The sequence below is a fragment of the Geotrypetes seraphini genome, chromosome 2, assembly GCF_902459505.1.
Source record: "Geotrypetes seraphini chromosome 2, aGeoSer1.1, whole genome shotgun sequence".
NCBI lineage: Eukaryota > Metazoa > Chordata > Amphibia > Gymnophiona > Dermophiidae > Geotrypetes > Geotrypetes seraphini.
This window is the reverse complement of record NC_047085.1, coordinates 378,550,258-378,564,582: the sequence shown is the minus strand read 5'-3', so window position 1 is coordinate 378,564,582 and position 14,325 is coordinate 378,550,258. Positions and strand designations below refer to the sequence as shown.

At 41.4% G+C, this 14,325-nt stretch overlaps 1 protein-coding gene across 1 annotated transcript in view; it reads right to left on the bottom strand.

Annotated features, from left to right (window-relative positions):
- Positions 1-14,325, bottom strand: part of LOC117353985 (dynein heavy chain 5, axonemal-like) — a 629,516-nt gene that overhangs the window by 189,779 nt on the left and 425,412 nt on the right. Inside the window, exon 60 of the mRNA XM_033930650.1 lies at positions 8,586-8,753. Within this exon, the coding sequence (XP_033786541.1) occupies positions 8,586-8,753 (168 nt within the window). The remainder of the gene's footprint in view (positions 1-8,585; positions 8,754-14,325) is intronic.

The window sequence follows — 14,325 nt, the reverse complement described above, 5'->3', positions numbered from 1 at the left end:
TGCCCCTGTGTATTTCTTATTTTCTTTGTGTTTCCCTTCCTCTCTCTGTCTGTCTCTACCCGCCCCTGTCCCTTCCCCTTCCCCTTCCCGCGGGCCGGACTACAAAGGTGGTGATTCCAGCAGCGCTTTTATCAGTCTCCACACGCTGCTTCGGGCCCTTCTGCCCTGATTTACTCTGGCACGTCCCTGATGACATCATCAGAGACGCGGCAGAGCAAATCAGGGCAGTAGAAGGGCCCGAAGCAGCGTGTGGAGACTGATGTACACGCTGCTTGAATCGCCATTCGGACCCGCGGGAAGAGAAGGGGGTGGGCGGCAAAGGAGAAACGGAGATCGGCGGCGGCGACAGGAGAAACGGAGAACGTCGTCTGGCTGCGGTACGGCTTGTGGAGGCGATCTGGTTGTGACGTATTCGCGCGCATGCGCACTCCTTCGGCCACAGACCTACAGCGCACGGAACACGAAAATAGGACTGCGCATGCGCGAGTTAGCCTTTTATTATATAGGATGGGGGAAGTCTCTGCTTGCCCTGGATTGGTAGAATGGAACTTTGCTATACCTTGGGTTTTGGCCAGGTACTAGTGACCTGTATTGGCCACCATTAGAACGGGCTACTGGGCTTGATGGACCATTGGTCTAACCCAGTAAAGCTATTTTTATGTACTTATGTAATATCAACAACATGCTCTGAAGTCACTTGGGTCCACACAAAAGGGGCTTTCTGCAATTGCTGTCAGATGTTATGGTCAATTTCTGCTATAATTATGTCTCAAAGCAATGTTCTGGATGACAACATTTATTAAAACAAATAAAAAACAGTCAATATAGCTAAATACTGCAATATGTAAAAAAATGCACATGTGATACAAAATATACACATATGTAGAGCAAATGTGTAATAATGCAAATCCAATAGAACGGTATGTGGATGGTGTGTCTGCACCATATATTGACTTTTTAATTTGTTTTAATAAATGAAATGTGTCATCCAGAACATTTGTTTATAATTATGTCTCAACCAGAGAGCTAATGATAAAAGCAGTAGCTGGGGTAAATATCTTGGATGCATAAGCTACTAGTTGACTTTTTTGCATTAGGCAGCTGCCAAGCCCACTTTTGCTTCATAACATCATAGTACCTCAGGGGCAGTAGTGACATGCATTTTATTTCCTGTATAACCTGATGATGCTTTGGAAGCCAGTTCCAAACTGCATTTTTATCCAGAAGTCTTCTCAGGGGCTCGCATATTTCAGACAGATGTTTCATGAGTTTCACTAGGTAAGTTACAAACCTAATGAAGCACTGCATCTGCAGAGAGTGGCATTTCCTGTAAGGCTTTAATCTTCTCTGGGTCTGCTATCAGGCCCTGTGAAGACAAGATATTTCCATGGAAGTGGACCTCCTTTACACTGAATTGTAATTTCTCACACTAAGCTGCACTTAACTTTCCTGTTAACCGGAACTCATGCACCAGCAAAAAGAAAAGAAAAGAAAATCTAAGAAATACTGTAATACTTTAAATAAAAATGAAAATAAAATCCATTTCTGGCAGAAATTTAAGTGTAAACTTGGCATGCCATGCTTGAGTACGCCCAGACTTTGCCTACCACATGTCTGGTAGTTTGTCAGGAACAGTTTATGGTATGGCATAGTATGGTGTATAATATTAGTTAAGCCTATTTTTAATAGTAACTCTCAAGCAACCCGAAACTACATTTATCTGGCATCTATCGGTCCCCACGGGTGCCTGTTAACTGAGAGTCTACTGTATTAGGGCTGAAAGCTTGTTACCATAGTCTTCTCAGCTTCCTCATCAGAATCACCACAGCTGATAATGATGATGTTGTCTGCTATTGATAAAATGTCTCTGAGCCAACCCCAAATGTCTTGCTGCTTCCAGTGATATACTTTGGATAATACAGAGACTCCAAATAGTAGTTTGAGCCATCTTTTCCTGCCCCATGGGATTCAGAATGTGGTCTTGAGATTGCTTTTCTCATTTAACTTACATTGCAAGAATGCATCTTGTGTATCAAGTGTAAACTAGTGGGCTTTGAGCAGCTTGTATAAAAACACTGTTCAGTGAAATCTGCAGTGCAAAGATTAGAAATTTTGGATCAATACCATTCTCAGCTTCTCAGTCTTTTTTTTTAAACTTATTCTTGATCCAATCAGTAAGCTCAGTAGTGGGTATAATACAGGGGTCTCAAAGTCCCTCCTCGAGGGCTGCAATCCAGTCAGGTTTTCAGGATTTCCCCAATGAATATGCATGAGATCTACTTGCATGCACTGCTTTTATTGTATGCTAATAGATCTCATGCATAATCATTGGGGAAATCCTGAAAACCCAACTGGATTGCGGCCCTCGAGGAGGGACTTTGACACCCCTGATATAATATGACCAAATGTATCATACTTCTGTAACTGGGTTTTTACCTCTGACTTTACAGCAACAGGTTACTTGCATGATACACATTGTAGAGTACTGGTGAAATACTGGGATTGAATTCAAAATGGACTTTTCCAGGAGCAGGCTCCACTGGACCATGAAAGACATCATCTTAGGAACTAAAGGGGAAATTCTAAAATCGATGCTTAAATTTAGGTCTCAGTCCATATGACACCATTGCCCAGAGAGAGAACGAATCATAGTAACATAGTAGATGATGGCAGATAAAGACCTGAATGGTCCATCTAGTCTGCCCAACCTGATTCAATCTAAACCCTACAGCCGCTTCTCTCCTCTCCTCTCCTCTGTAAGGTGTTTGGAATCCATTACATCTGTCTTGGTGGGGAAGAGTTAAAACTATTAAAATGATGATTTTGCCTGTGGTTTGTTACCAAATGGATATGTTGCCAGTTTTTTTTCCAGGGTCCTTTTATAAAAAATTAAATAGTATTACAAAATTTATTTGGCTAGGTAAAATTCCAAGAATTGCTCTAGTATCTCTACAAAAGCCAATTAAGGAGGGTGGGGTAAATTTTCCTAACTTTATAGGTACCATCAATCCTATATTATGCATCAGGGTATGTATTGGATCCTCCCGGAGTTCATGGAATATCTCCCAGACTGGCTAAGGTTAGAATGGCAACTCATGTCACCATTGAGGTTCAGTCATGTGTTAAGTATTAAGATGCCTAGATTATATAAGGAGAATAGAATTCTAGTAGATACATGGAAAACCTTAAAATCTGTGAATAATTTAGCACCTATTTCAATTCATAAATCAATTCATCAGACCCTATGGCTGAATTCCAAGATTCAAATTGGTGGATTTAAGGTCACCTGGAAGTATTGGATGAAGGCTGGTATACGTACTTTGGATGGTAAGCTGCTTGATTTTTCACAATTGCAACACAAATTTGGTCTTAATAAATCACAAAATTATAGATGGTTGCAGTTGAAGCAGGTGGGGTTCCCTGAATGGAAAAATCTTAGTAATCAGTATAGTATGCCGCTCTTATGTTTTCAGGTGGACTTCCTAGGACATCAGGCCGCTCAGTGGTATAAATTAATATCTGGATTTTTTAATAAGAAACCAAAAACTGGTCTTCGGGACATTAGGAGCATTGAGATCAAGCATCAAATTACTGCATCTCAATGTCCACGTATTTGGGCTTGGAGGATGAGATGTACAGTGTCTGCATCTATGAGACAAACTTGGTTTTTTTCTGTTACATAGAGCATTCTGGACCCCAGCTCGTTTACAGAAGTTAGATAGCTCTAAGTCTAATAGATGTTGGCACTGTCATCTTGAAGCTGGGACATTAGATCACTTGTTATTCTATTGTCCATTGATTCTTGCTTTTTGGAAATCAATATGGGGTCAAATAAATAATTTATTAGATAATCCAGTGGCATTATCTTATGATATCACTTTGTTTGGCATGTCAATGAGGGCTGAGCCAAATTTCCTCTAATAATAATAAGCTTCTACTTAATATGACAGGGGTTGCCTTACAACAGAGTACGAATAATTGGAAAAATTGGGATATGCTAAACTATAGCTTTTGGTGGAATTCATTGTGTCATATTACTCTCTCCATTTTAGAAAGAGTAATAGCCATACAGCAGGGGCATTTAAAAAAATTTAGGGATGTTTGGGAGCCATTAGCAAGATATTGTAAAGACTGAAAATAATTTTTTCCCCTTAAATATGCACATTCAAGGTCAAGGGGTTGAAAGGGATAGTGTGGTTTTCTTGTGACTGCAATTATTGTGTTATATTTCATTATCTATATTTTTGAAATCAATATGTACTTCTTCTTGTATTAGATATGGGGGGAGGGGGGAGGAAATTATTGTATTTTGAATTGTTTGTGAATTTAAAGTGTGTTTTCTCTAGTGTTTATATTTAAATTATTTGTATTGTACTATTAACGTTTGAAAATCAATAAAGAATTATACAATTTGTTGGGGTTTTTTCTTCTTATCTATTTCTGGACATGAATCCAAAGCTCTGCCCGGTACTGTTCTTAGGTTCCAACTACTGAAGTCTCCGTCAAAGCTCACTTCAGTCCATCTACACCCTCCCCGCCATGGAAGCCTTCCCAGCCCATCCTCCACCAAACGGCAATATATAGACACGGACCGTGCAAGTCTGCGCAGTACTGGCCTTAGTTCTTCAATATTTACTATTATTTTCTGATTCTAGATCCTATGTATTCATCCCACACTTTTTTGAACTCCGTCACCATTTTCCTTTCCACCACCTCTCTCGGGAGCACATTCCAGGCATCCACCACTCTCTCCGTAAAGAAGAATTTCCTTACATTACTCTTGAGTCTACCATTCCTCAACCTCAAATTATGTCCTCTGGTTTTACCATTTTCCTTTAACTGGAAAATATTTTGTTCTACATTAATACCTTTCAAGTATCTGAATGTCTGAATCATATCTCCCTTGTCCCTCCTTTCCTCTAGAGTATACATATTCAGGGCTTCCAGTCTCTCTTTTGGTGCAAACCTCCTATCATTTTCGTCATCTTTCTCTGAATTGCTTCAAGTCTTCTTATATCCTTTGCCAGATATGGTCTCCAAAATTGAACACAATACTCCAAGTGGGGTCTCACCAACGACCTGTTCAGGGGCATCAACACCTTCGTTTGTCTACTGGTTACGCCTCTCTTTATACAGCCTAGCATCCTTCTGGCAGCAGCCACCACCTTGTTGCAGTGTTTTTTCGCCTTTAGATCTTCGGACACTATCACCCCAAGGTCCCTTTCCACATCCGTGCATATCAGCCTCTCACCTCCCAGCATATACGGCTCCTTCCAATTATTAATCCCCAAATGCATTACTCTGCATTTCTTTGCACTGAATTTTAGTTGCAGATATTAGACCACTCCTCTAACTATTGTAGATCCTTTTTCATGTTTTCCACTCCCTCCTCGGTGTCTACTCTGTTACAAATCTTAGTATCATCTGCAAAAAGGTACACTTTTCCTTCTAACCCTTCAGAAATGTCACTCACAAACATATTGAACAGGATCGGCCCCAGCACCGAACCCTGAGGGACTCCACTACTCACCTTTCCTTCCTCCAAGCGACTTCCATTAACTACCACCCTCTGGCGTCTGTCCGTCAACCAGTTTTTAATCCAGTTCTCCACTTTGGTTCCTAACTTCATTGGTGGTTGGCTACCTGTGTGCAAAAGGTCGCATCATACCCATATCTAGTGGACACCGGTGGAAAACTATTGCCACAATTGTGTTGAATTGCAAGTGGCTGAACAGCTAGCTTTGCAAGCGCAGCACACACACAGCTCAACAACAGAAGTGTCAAGCATGCCCTCCTATTCCAATATAACCCCAAACAAAGGCCCAGATTCTATAAAAGATGCCTAAAGTTAGGCACCTAGGGCTAGATTCACTAACTTGCCTGAATTGGAACAATCCATTTCCAATTCAGGCAGGTCCGACTGATTCACAAATCAGTCATATTCAAATGGTGGCGACCAGAGGAACACCCCCATTTGCTCATGCACAGACCCTGATAGTAGTGACAGGAGAAGCAGCCTCCTGTCACCGCTCTGCCCCGCGTACCTGTTAAACGGTTGGGAACAGGAGTGGTGCCGGTCCCTCCTGCTCCTTAGGGCAAGGCTCCCTCCATCTTCGGGAGCAGGAGGGGTGCCTGGATCCTCCTGCTCCTAGGCCAATCTTTGGGAGCAGGAGGAAAGTCCTCCTGCTCCTGCTTCCCCGGCTGCCGCTGCACAATAGCAGCCTTAGGCCCCGCCCCAGCGCATCATCCATAAAGCCTACCTGCTACTCAGAAGTTTGGTAGCCTCTTAATTAGAGGGCTCATCCATAAGAGGACTGTAGAAACCAGCATTCATCCTGAGTCTGACAACAAGAAGGTCTTTGGAGAAGGAGAAGAAGAATAGACGGAATACTGTGGAGAAATATCTGAGGTCTAATAGATTTTTGAATCAGTTAATTACTTCTGTATCCTGTCTGCTGCTTTGTCCCTGAAGTAAAGACTATATTTTGTGTTTGGGATCACCAGAATAAAGAAATTTTACAGATTTTAATTTTTATATTTTTGTATTGCAGGTAGTAACTACTCCCTTAAATACTGAACAAGATTTATGCTGTCTGTTTATCCTCAGAAAATGCTTGTTGCAGAATTTTCTTCACAAAACTTATTCCTTCTGTATAAGGGTTCTCAATTCAGTCCTCAGAACAGAACTCAACCAACCAATCAAGTTTTAGGATAACCGGTATTCTTTTGCAATATGTACTGTATGTATGTTGCATTTTGTCTTGAACTGTGAAAAGTACACAAAAAAGTCTTAAATAAATAAAAATATACATGAGATTGATTTGCATACAATGGGAGGGAGCAGAGCATGCAAATCAATCTAATGCATATTCATTGTGGACATCCTGAAAACTCTACTGCCTGGATACATCCCAAGGGCTAAGTTGAAAAAAAGCATTTTGTCTCGTTTAAAAAACCAAACTTTGAATTTATAATCTCTTTGGAATCAGTGCCTGTGTTCCAGAGGTAGATTGTAATTCTCTATAGTATTTCATCCGTGAGGACTTTTATTACTTAAATAATAAGTAAATTTAAAACAAAATTCTTAAAAATGATAGCTGAATTATTTCCTCAATGACAGTTTTGTTCATTTTTTTATAAATTATTTTTTATGGGTATCATAATTTACATTAGTACAGATGGTACTTGATGAACCTTTCTTAGCTCGTATAATAAATAGTGATACGCATTTCACCCACTTCATAAAAAAAAGTTCACATGAAAAATTGCTGACTTCAATCACTCCTAGTCCTTTTGAAACCAAACGTCAGGATTTTATCACCTTTTGGAATGAAAACTCTAATTCAGCCTTATATTAGCACATATTATACATACTTTTGGACAGCCAATGAAAAGTTACTTTTAATTCTTCTTCTGCTTTGCAATAAATCCAGGCGTTGAGTTTTTAATTTCTAGCCCTTTGCTCTCAAAAATGTTTTCCAATTTTATTCACTGAAGTCCTCCAGTTTAACCATAAAATCTCTCTCTGTCCAATATTCAGCACTATTTAACTAGCCAGGAATGACTCCAGGCCAGTTTGCTAACCGATATTATTCAACAGGAGATATCTTGTTATCTCCACAGAATGTCAGACTTTAGCAGCTAAAACTTAGCTGGTTATATCTTGTGATAGCCACTGATTTTAAGCATTGATCAACCAAGTTTAGTGGCCAAATTGGGCTGCACAAATAGCTGATCTATCTTTGGCCGCAAAAACTTAACTAGCCAGCACTTAAAATCGACTTCTCCAGCTAAGTTTGAACAGGGCAAAATAGACCAGATATTCAATGCCAGTCACTGGAAATAGTCCAGCACTGAGTATCTGGGCTCAGTGCTGATGTAGCATGATATGGTTGATTTTTGCTGGATTTAGCAATTATAAAATATTGCTTGAACTAAAGTGTGTTTCTGAAAGACTGAAACAAAGCAGAGAGACCTGAAACAAAGCAGCTAAGCATCTATTCAGTGGGTAACAAAGGGATGGCTCGATATTGCCAAAGTATCTATTCAGACCTTTGCAAGATATGTGTGTCATCATGTCAACATCTGCGCATGCGTGAAGGCCCTCCAGTTGGGGCACCGAGATGCCGGGGGTGGGTGCTGAAAAAGAAAAGGCACGGAGAGGAGGAGAGACGCCAGGGAGGAGGGGAGGTGCCAGCGCCAGCTGACTGCCTACAGAATGTGCATCTCGCCGTGAAAGGCACGTCCTGTAGGCAGTCAGCTGGTGCTGGTGCCTCTCCTCCCTGGCGTCTAGCAGCACACCTGGAATCTCACGGGGCACACAGTTTGCGATAACACTGCTAAAAACAGTGCCTAACTTTGATTGACATGCGGCAGGTGCCATTTTCAACAGCGCTTACCGATCTAGGTGCTATTTATAGAATCGTGGCCAATATTTTTACATCATTGTACTTTCCTAAAGTGCAGCACTGTAAAAACTCGAATTCATGATGATCAAACTCCCTTATACCTCACCACCAGAAGACACGCACAGTGTTAAATAGGAACAGTCACCCAAAACAAAATCATTCCAAAGTACTACTTACCTTGAGAGGAAGTACTTCTTTATTAATGCCAAAGAAATATGCCATAGCTTGTGTCCATGAACACAGTCCAGCCACATTCCCACACACTTTCTTTGCGGATTCCAGATTATAGTCTTCCATGTCCAAATAAGGCTGAAGGAATTCCACAGCTTCTTCTGTAATGGAATCCTGTTAAAAGGAAAATAAAAGTCATTTTACCAAAAGCATTATAAAGATTTTTAAAAACTGCAAGACAACTTAACTGCATGACTAGCGTCAATGACTTCTACGTCCTCTACATTATGCACATAGCTAAGACAAAGATAAGAAAGCATGTTCTGTATTAAATATGTCATGTAGTATGCGCCAATTCTATAAACAGCAGCTAGTGGCACCACAGTTGTAAGTGCAACTCAATGCAGGTTTCAATCAACCGCTAGGTATCGTTAACAGAATCCCAACTAGCGGCGCTCAAATGTGCTTAGTCGCTAGGAGGTAGACACCGGTATATTAGACCAGCTCTTACTTGGCCTAATTTACCAGCGCCTCAGATGTCTAGCAATGCCTAAGTCAACCACACCTATTCTCCACCCCTAACCATGCCTACTTTCCAGGTAGGCGTCATTAGGTGTCAGAAGGCACCTCGACTTTGGTATCGCTAGAAGCCGTGTGGAATTCCACACCTAACTTTTAATTTTCTTTTTATTAATTATTCAAATAACTTCAATGACACGGTCAATTACACCATTTAAGCTAATTGATTTAATTTAGGTTAGGCACGTATTTTAGTTAGGCATTGCTAGGCTGTCTTAATTATGGCATCTAACTAGGACACCGTTTATAGAATCAGGTGCTATGTGCTTTAGTTAAACAAAGTAACTAATTGCTAAATTTCTTTGGAATCACAATTCACATTAGGAAAAGCAGTGTAAGTTAAGCTGCAAAAATGTACATAGCTGAAATAAATTTGGTTCATTTTCATATTTTCTAAATTATTTCCATTTGTCATTTTTATTAGTTCAAGTCACACATTTGTTTTAATGTTCAAATTATATGTATGCTAAATTTTTTTATGCATACAAATCAATTGAATTTGCATTATTTCATAGAAATACACATTTACAATTGATTTGCATGCACAAAAGATTTTAAGCATCAAAGTGAATTGAATGTACGCTAATGAATGCCCATCTTTAGTAAGCCTTTTTTTTTTTTTTTTTTAGAATATCACATCAAGAGAAATTGTAATAGACTAAATTCTATGATAAATTCCCTAACACTTCGATCCTATACTCCTGGGCTATGTTTTCTGGGTTCAACATAGCAAAGACTAAGAACGTTCTCCAAGGAGTCTTTTCAGGATTTAAGTTAGAGACCCTTCTGACAGATAAGGCACAGAGTCAAGAGAGGGAGGACTCCTTTCCATTAAAGTGGGCTGTGATGTGGGAGAAGATTGAATATGGTCCCTCTTCACAAAAGTGGTAACAGAGAAGAGGTTGGAAACTACAGGCCTGTAAGCCTCACTTCAGTGGTTGGAAAAATAATGAAAGCTCTGCTGAAGGAAAGAATAGTAAGCTACCTGAAATCAAATGGATTATAACATCTGAGACAACATGGGTTCAGCAAGAGAAATTATTCCACATGAATCTGATTGATTTCTTTAATTGGGTGACCAGAGATTTGGATTGAGGATATAGAAAAATGAGAAGAGTTCTGCAAATGTTAGAAGAATGGTAAGAAGCTAATATGCACAGACCAAAAGAGAGACTGTTCTGCCTGCATTTTATGTAGACATTTTCTCAGTTCTTGTATAAAACAAGTTTATGAGGGTTTATGCTAAGTGGTCTAAGCAAAGTGTGCTCTGTGGACTCAAATCCCCAGAAAGCTTTGCTTCTCCCAGAGAGCCAAGCTGCAACCAGAGAGCTTAAGCCTGCCCTTCTTTAGCTTCTGGGAGAGAATAGTATCTGTTTTTGTAAGACTGCATGGCTGCATGAAAACCTAGGTCTAACATTGTCCTCTCACCAGGTTTCCACTAGCATAATACAGTTTATTAGGTTCTTATCTAAGTCTGGAGCACAGTGTTATTCCTCACAAGGTATGTGGACACATTCCCAGCTTCCCCTTGAATAGGATGTACTGGCAGAGTGAGAAGATTCTGTACATAAAGCTGGACTGCCTTGAAATAATCAAATTATGAGTGTTTATTCTTTACTTAAAGTTATTAAAGAAAGTTGTTCAAAAAACTGGCTGATAACACTATGCTTACAGAAGTAAGGGTTAACTGAAGGGGATCCTCAGAGAGGTGCCAACCTAATTCAGTGAATTCAGTAGTGCTTGGCCCCATGATGAGTCCCTGCTTTTCAGTACAAAATCTGAGGAGGTTTCAGTGAAAGTCTATGGTAAAGATTGCTCAGTAAAAGTTGTTTACAGCACAGAGACCTTGTGGTGATAGTGTCTGAGGATATCAAGGCTGTAAAACAATGTGACAAAGCAGTGGGCTTAGCCAGAAGGATGCTGGGCTGCATAGAGAGAGGAATCACCAGCAGAAAAAGTGAGGTCATTGGTGTGGTCCCCTCATGGAATATTTTCTTCAATATTCATTGGTACTTAGCCATCCAGGAATGTCTCCCAGCCAGCTAACAACCTCTTTGCTGGCTATACACCAATTCAGCAGGAAATAGTCAGTTGAGTAACATTTTAGCCCGCTAAGTACTTGGCAGCACCCATACTTGAGAAAGTCCCTAACCCTGTACTTGTCCTGTTTGCCCACTCCCTCCTGCTTGAATGATCCCCCCCCCCCCTATACCTTTACTGGATGTACTGGGAGGGTGTTAAGACCATGATTAGCCAGGTGCCTAAGACCCTTTCTGTGGAGATTCCTCTGTCGCGATCAGCTGATGGGAAGCTGTGGACTATTTTCTAGATCCCCCAGCAAAAATAGGCACCAGAAATGTAGGCCAGGGTTTTCCAGGACTACATTTCTGGCGCCTATATTCGCCCACATAAGCGCTTTAGGCCACCTAACGTCTTTTCCAGCACTGGCTATGCCTACTTTGGTGTTTGGCAGTCTAAAGTGCCTATGCAGGCATTATCCTGGTACCTTTTGTTTAGGTACCGGTAGGTGCTTCAACCTTAATTGCCTTTTCTAACGGCATTTCTCGTTTAATTTAGGCATTAGTAGGGAGCCTACCGGCACTTAAGTTTAGGTGCCAATTTTAGAATTTCCCCCTAAATGTCCTGTTTCAAGAGTATCCTTCAAGGATACTCCACTCCAAACCATCTGCAATTATCAGCTTTAAAAGCTGCTTTGTCTCTTTTTTAAATGCACTTAACTGGACAAGTGCTAACTCCACCCCACCCCACCCCAAAATAGCCAGTTGAAGTTCAGCGCTAACCAGTTATTTTCATCGCCACTAACTGGTTAAGTGCTGTTACTCCTGAACACGCTTATTTCCAAGTTTATTTGTTATCTCACTTATTGTAAAAACATCTATGCGGCTTACAATCTTTGCTAAAAAAAAAAAAAAAAAAAAGAGAGAGAGGGAGGGGGGTATGTGCAGTGCAAAGACATAACAGTGGCGAGAAAAAAGGGAAAGAACTACAATAATTTACCAGAGAAATGGCTAGGGGGGAGAACCTAGGTATATGTATCAGACTTGGGAGAAGGAGCTAAGTGTACGCATCAGAGAATAAAAACGTTTTGAGCTCGGCCTTAAACTTATCTAGGGATGTTTGAAGTCTTAAATAGGAAGGGAGTTGGTTCCATAGCTCATGGCCCTGAACTGAAAAAATAGCATTACGGGTAGTATCTGATATAATTTCGCGAAAGGTGATTTAAGTGGTCAGAATAGAAGCCGTTTCTAGCCAGTTAAATTGCTTTGAACATTGACCTGATTGTCTCAAAAGACACACTCTTGCAGAAGAATGCACGCTATTAACAACACACACACAAAAAAACATACGGTTGGGTTTTTCCCCATGCTGTTTTAGGCAGAAAACTGCATGAAATAACACGGTTCATATTGTTGACATTTATTATGGCATGTCAAATGAATTCACACTCCTAGTATAAATGACCATGTACAACAAAAGGCATGAGTCAAAACATTCCCCATAGGGAAAACAAGGAGTAGTCTGGCTTCAGCAATGTTTCAGCCTGAGTGGGAGTACCGTACATATATTTAAATTTGACAGCTATCAGAGACAAGTAAAATCTCGGTATGAATTTGGATGAATGCATTTTCATGGGCAGAATGAGCAGCGGTAGAGGACGTTAATGGAACACATAGGTAGCACCCTCTACTGAGCATTTAAAATATAATTTTTCATCCTGTGATGAATATTTTCCCTTCTTGTCAAACATTAGGTTTTACAATGGTTGTAATATGCTGATTTCCCATTGTTTGTTTCTCCAGAGGTGAAAGAGATATTGGGCATATCAAGTGTGAAGAATTTAAAATCATGTTCTAATGCTTTGAATCATGTTCTAAAGCAGTGTTCTTCAACTTTTTTTACTCCTACGGACCGGCAGAAATAAAATAATTATTTTGTGGACCGGCAAACTACTAGGACTGAAATTTAAAAACCCTGTCTCCGCAAGCTCGGCCCCCACAAATCATCTGATCCCATCCACACAAGCCTCAGTTATGATTTTATATTGAACTAGTGTTTTAGCCCGTTACATTAATGGGTGCTAGAGTAGAAGTCTGTCTGTCTGTCTGTTTTTTGTTTTTTTATTTGTCTCTGTCTTTCCCTGGCCCCCTGTCTGTCTATCTTTATTTCTAACTCTATCCTTTTTCCTCAATCTTGCATGTGCCCTTTTTTCTTTCTCCTCCCCACTTCCTTCCAACGTCTGCTCCCCCTGTCCTCCACACTTCCATTCAGTGTCTGTCTCCCTCTCTCTACCCCTTCCATCTACTATTCACCCTCTGTCTTGCCCCTTCCATTCATTGCCCTCTCTTCTCTTTCCATCCAGTGTCCGCCCTCTCTCTCTCTCTGTTCCATATGGCCTCTCTCCATCTCCTCCTTTCTTTTCCCTTGGTCTGGCATACCTTCCTCCTTCCCTCCATGCCCTGCCATCTCTTCTTCCCTCCAAGCCATTCTGTCCCCCTCTGCTCCCTTTCCTCCTTGAACTACTTCATGGGGAACAGCAGCATTCACAATTCATTGCTGTTGCTGGCTTCAGGTCTTCCTCTCTGGCTGGTCCAGTCTTCATGAAAACAGGAAGTAGGCAGGACCGGCCAGAGATTAAGGCCTGAAGCCGGCAACAGCAGCAAATTGTAAACGCTGCTGCTGCCTGAAGCACCCGAGGAAGATGCTTCTCTCCCCTCCCAGCCCAACCCCCACTGACTCTGCGACTCTCCCAGCAAGATGACTTTAAGCACAAACCTCCCTCCAGCGTTGGCAGCCGCAGCACGCAAAACAGGCTGCTTCGGGCTTTCTCCTGCCATTGAGTCCATTTGTCGCGTCATTGATGACGTCATCAGTGACGCGGCAGAGGGACTCAACTGCAGGAGAGAGCCGCGAAGCAGCCTGTTTAACGTGCTGTGGCTGCCAACGCTGGGGGGAGGTTTGTGACGGTATGTGCAGAAGTGGTATGTTCCTTCCCCTCCAGTACCTGTGCAGCACTTTACGCGGCGCATCCTCCCACGATCCTGAGTCGGCCACAGCGGTCGAGTGTGGGCCCTAACCACGCATCCGCTCTTCTGCCTGCCACGGACCTACGGATCACGGAACACGCAGGCGGGAGTGCGCATGCGTG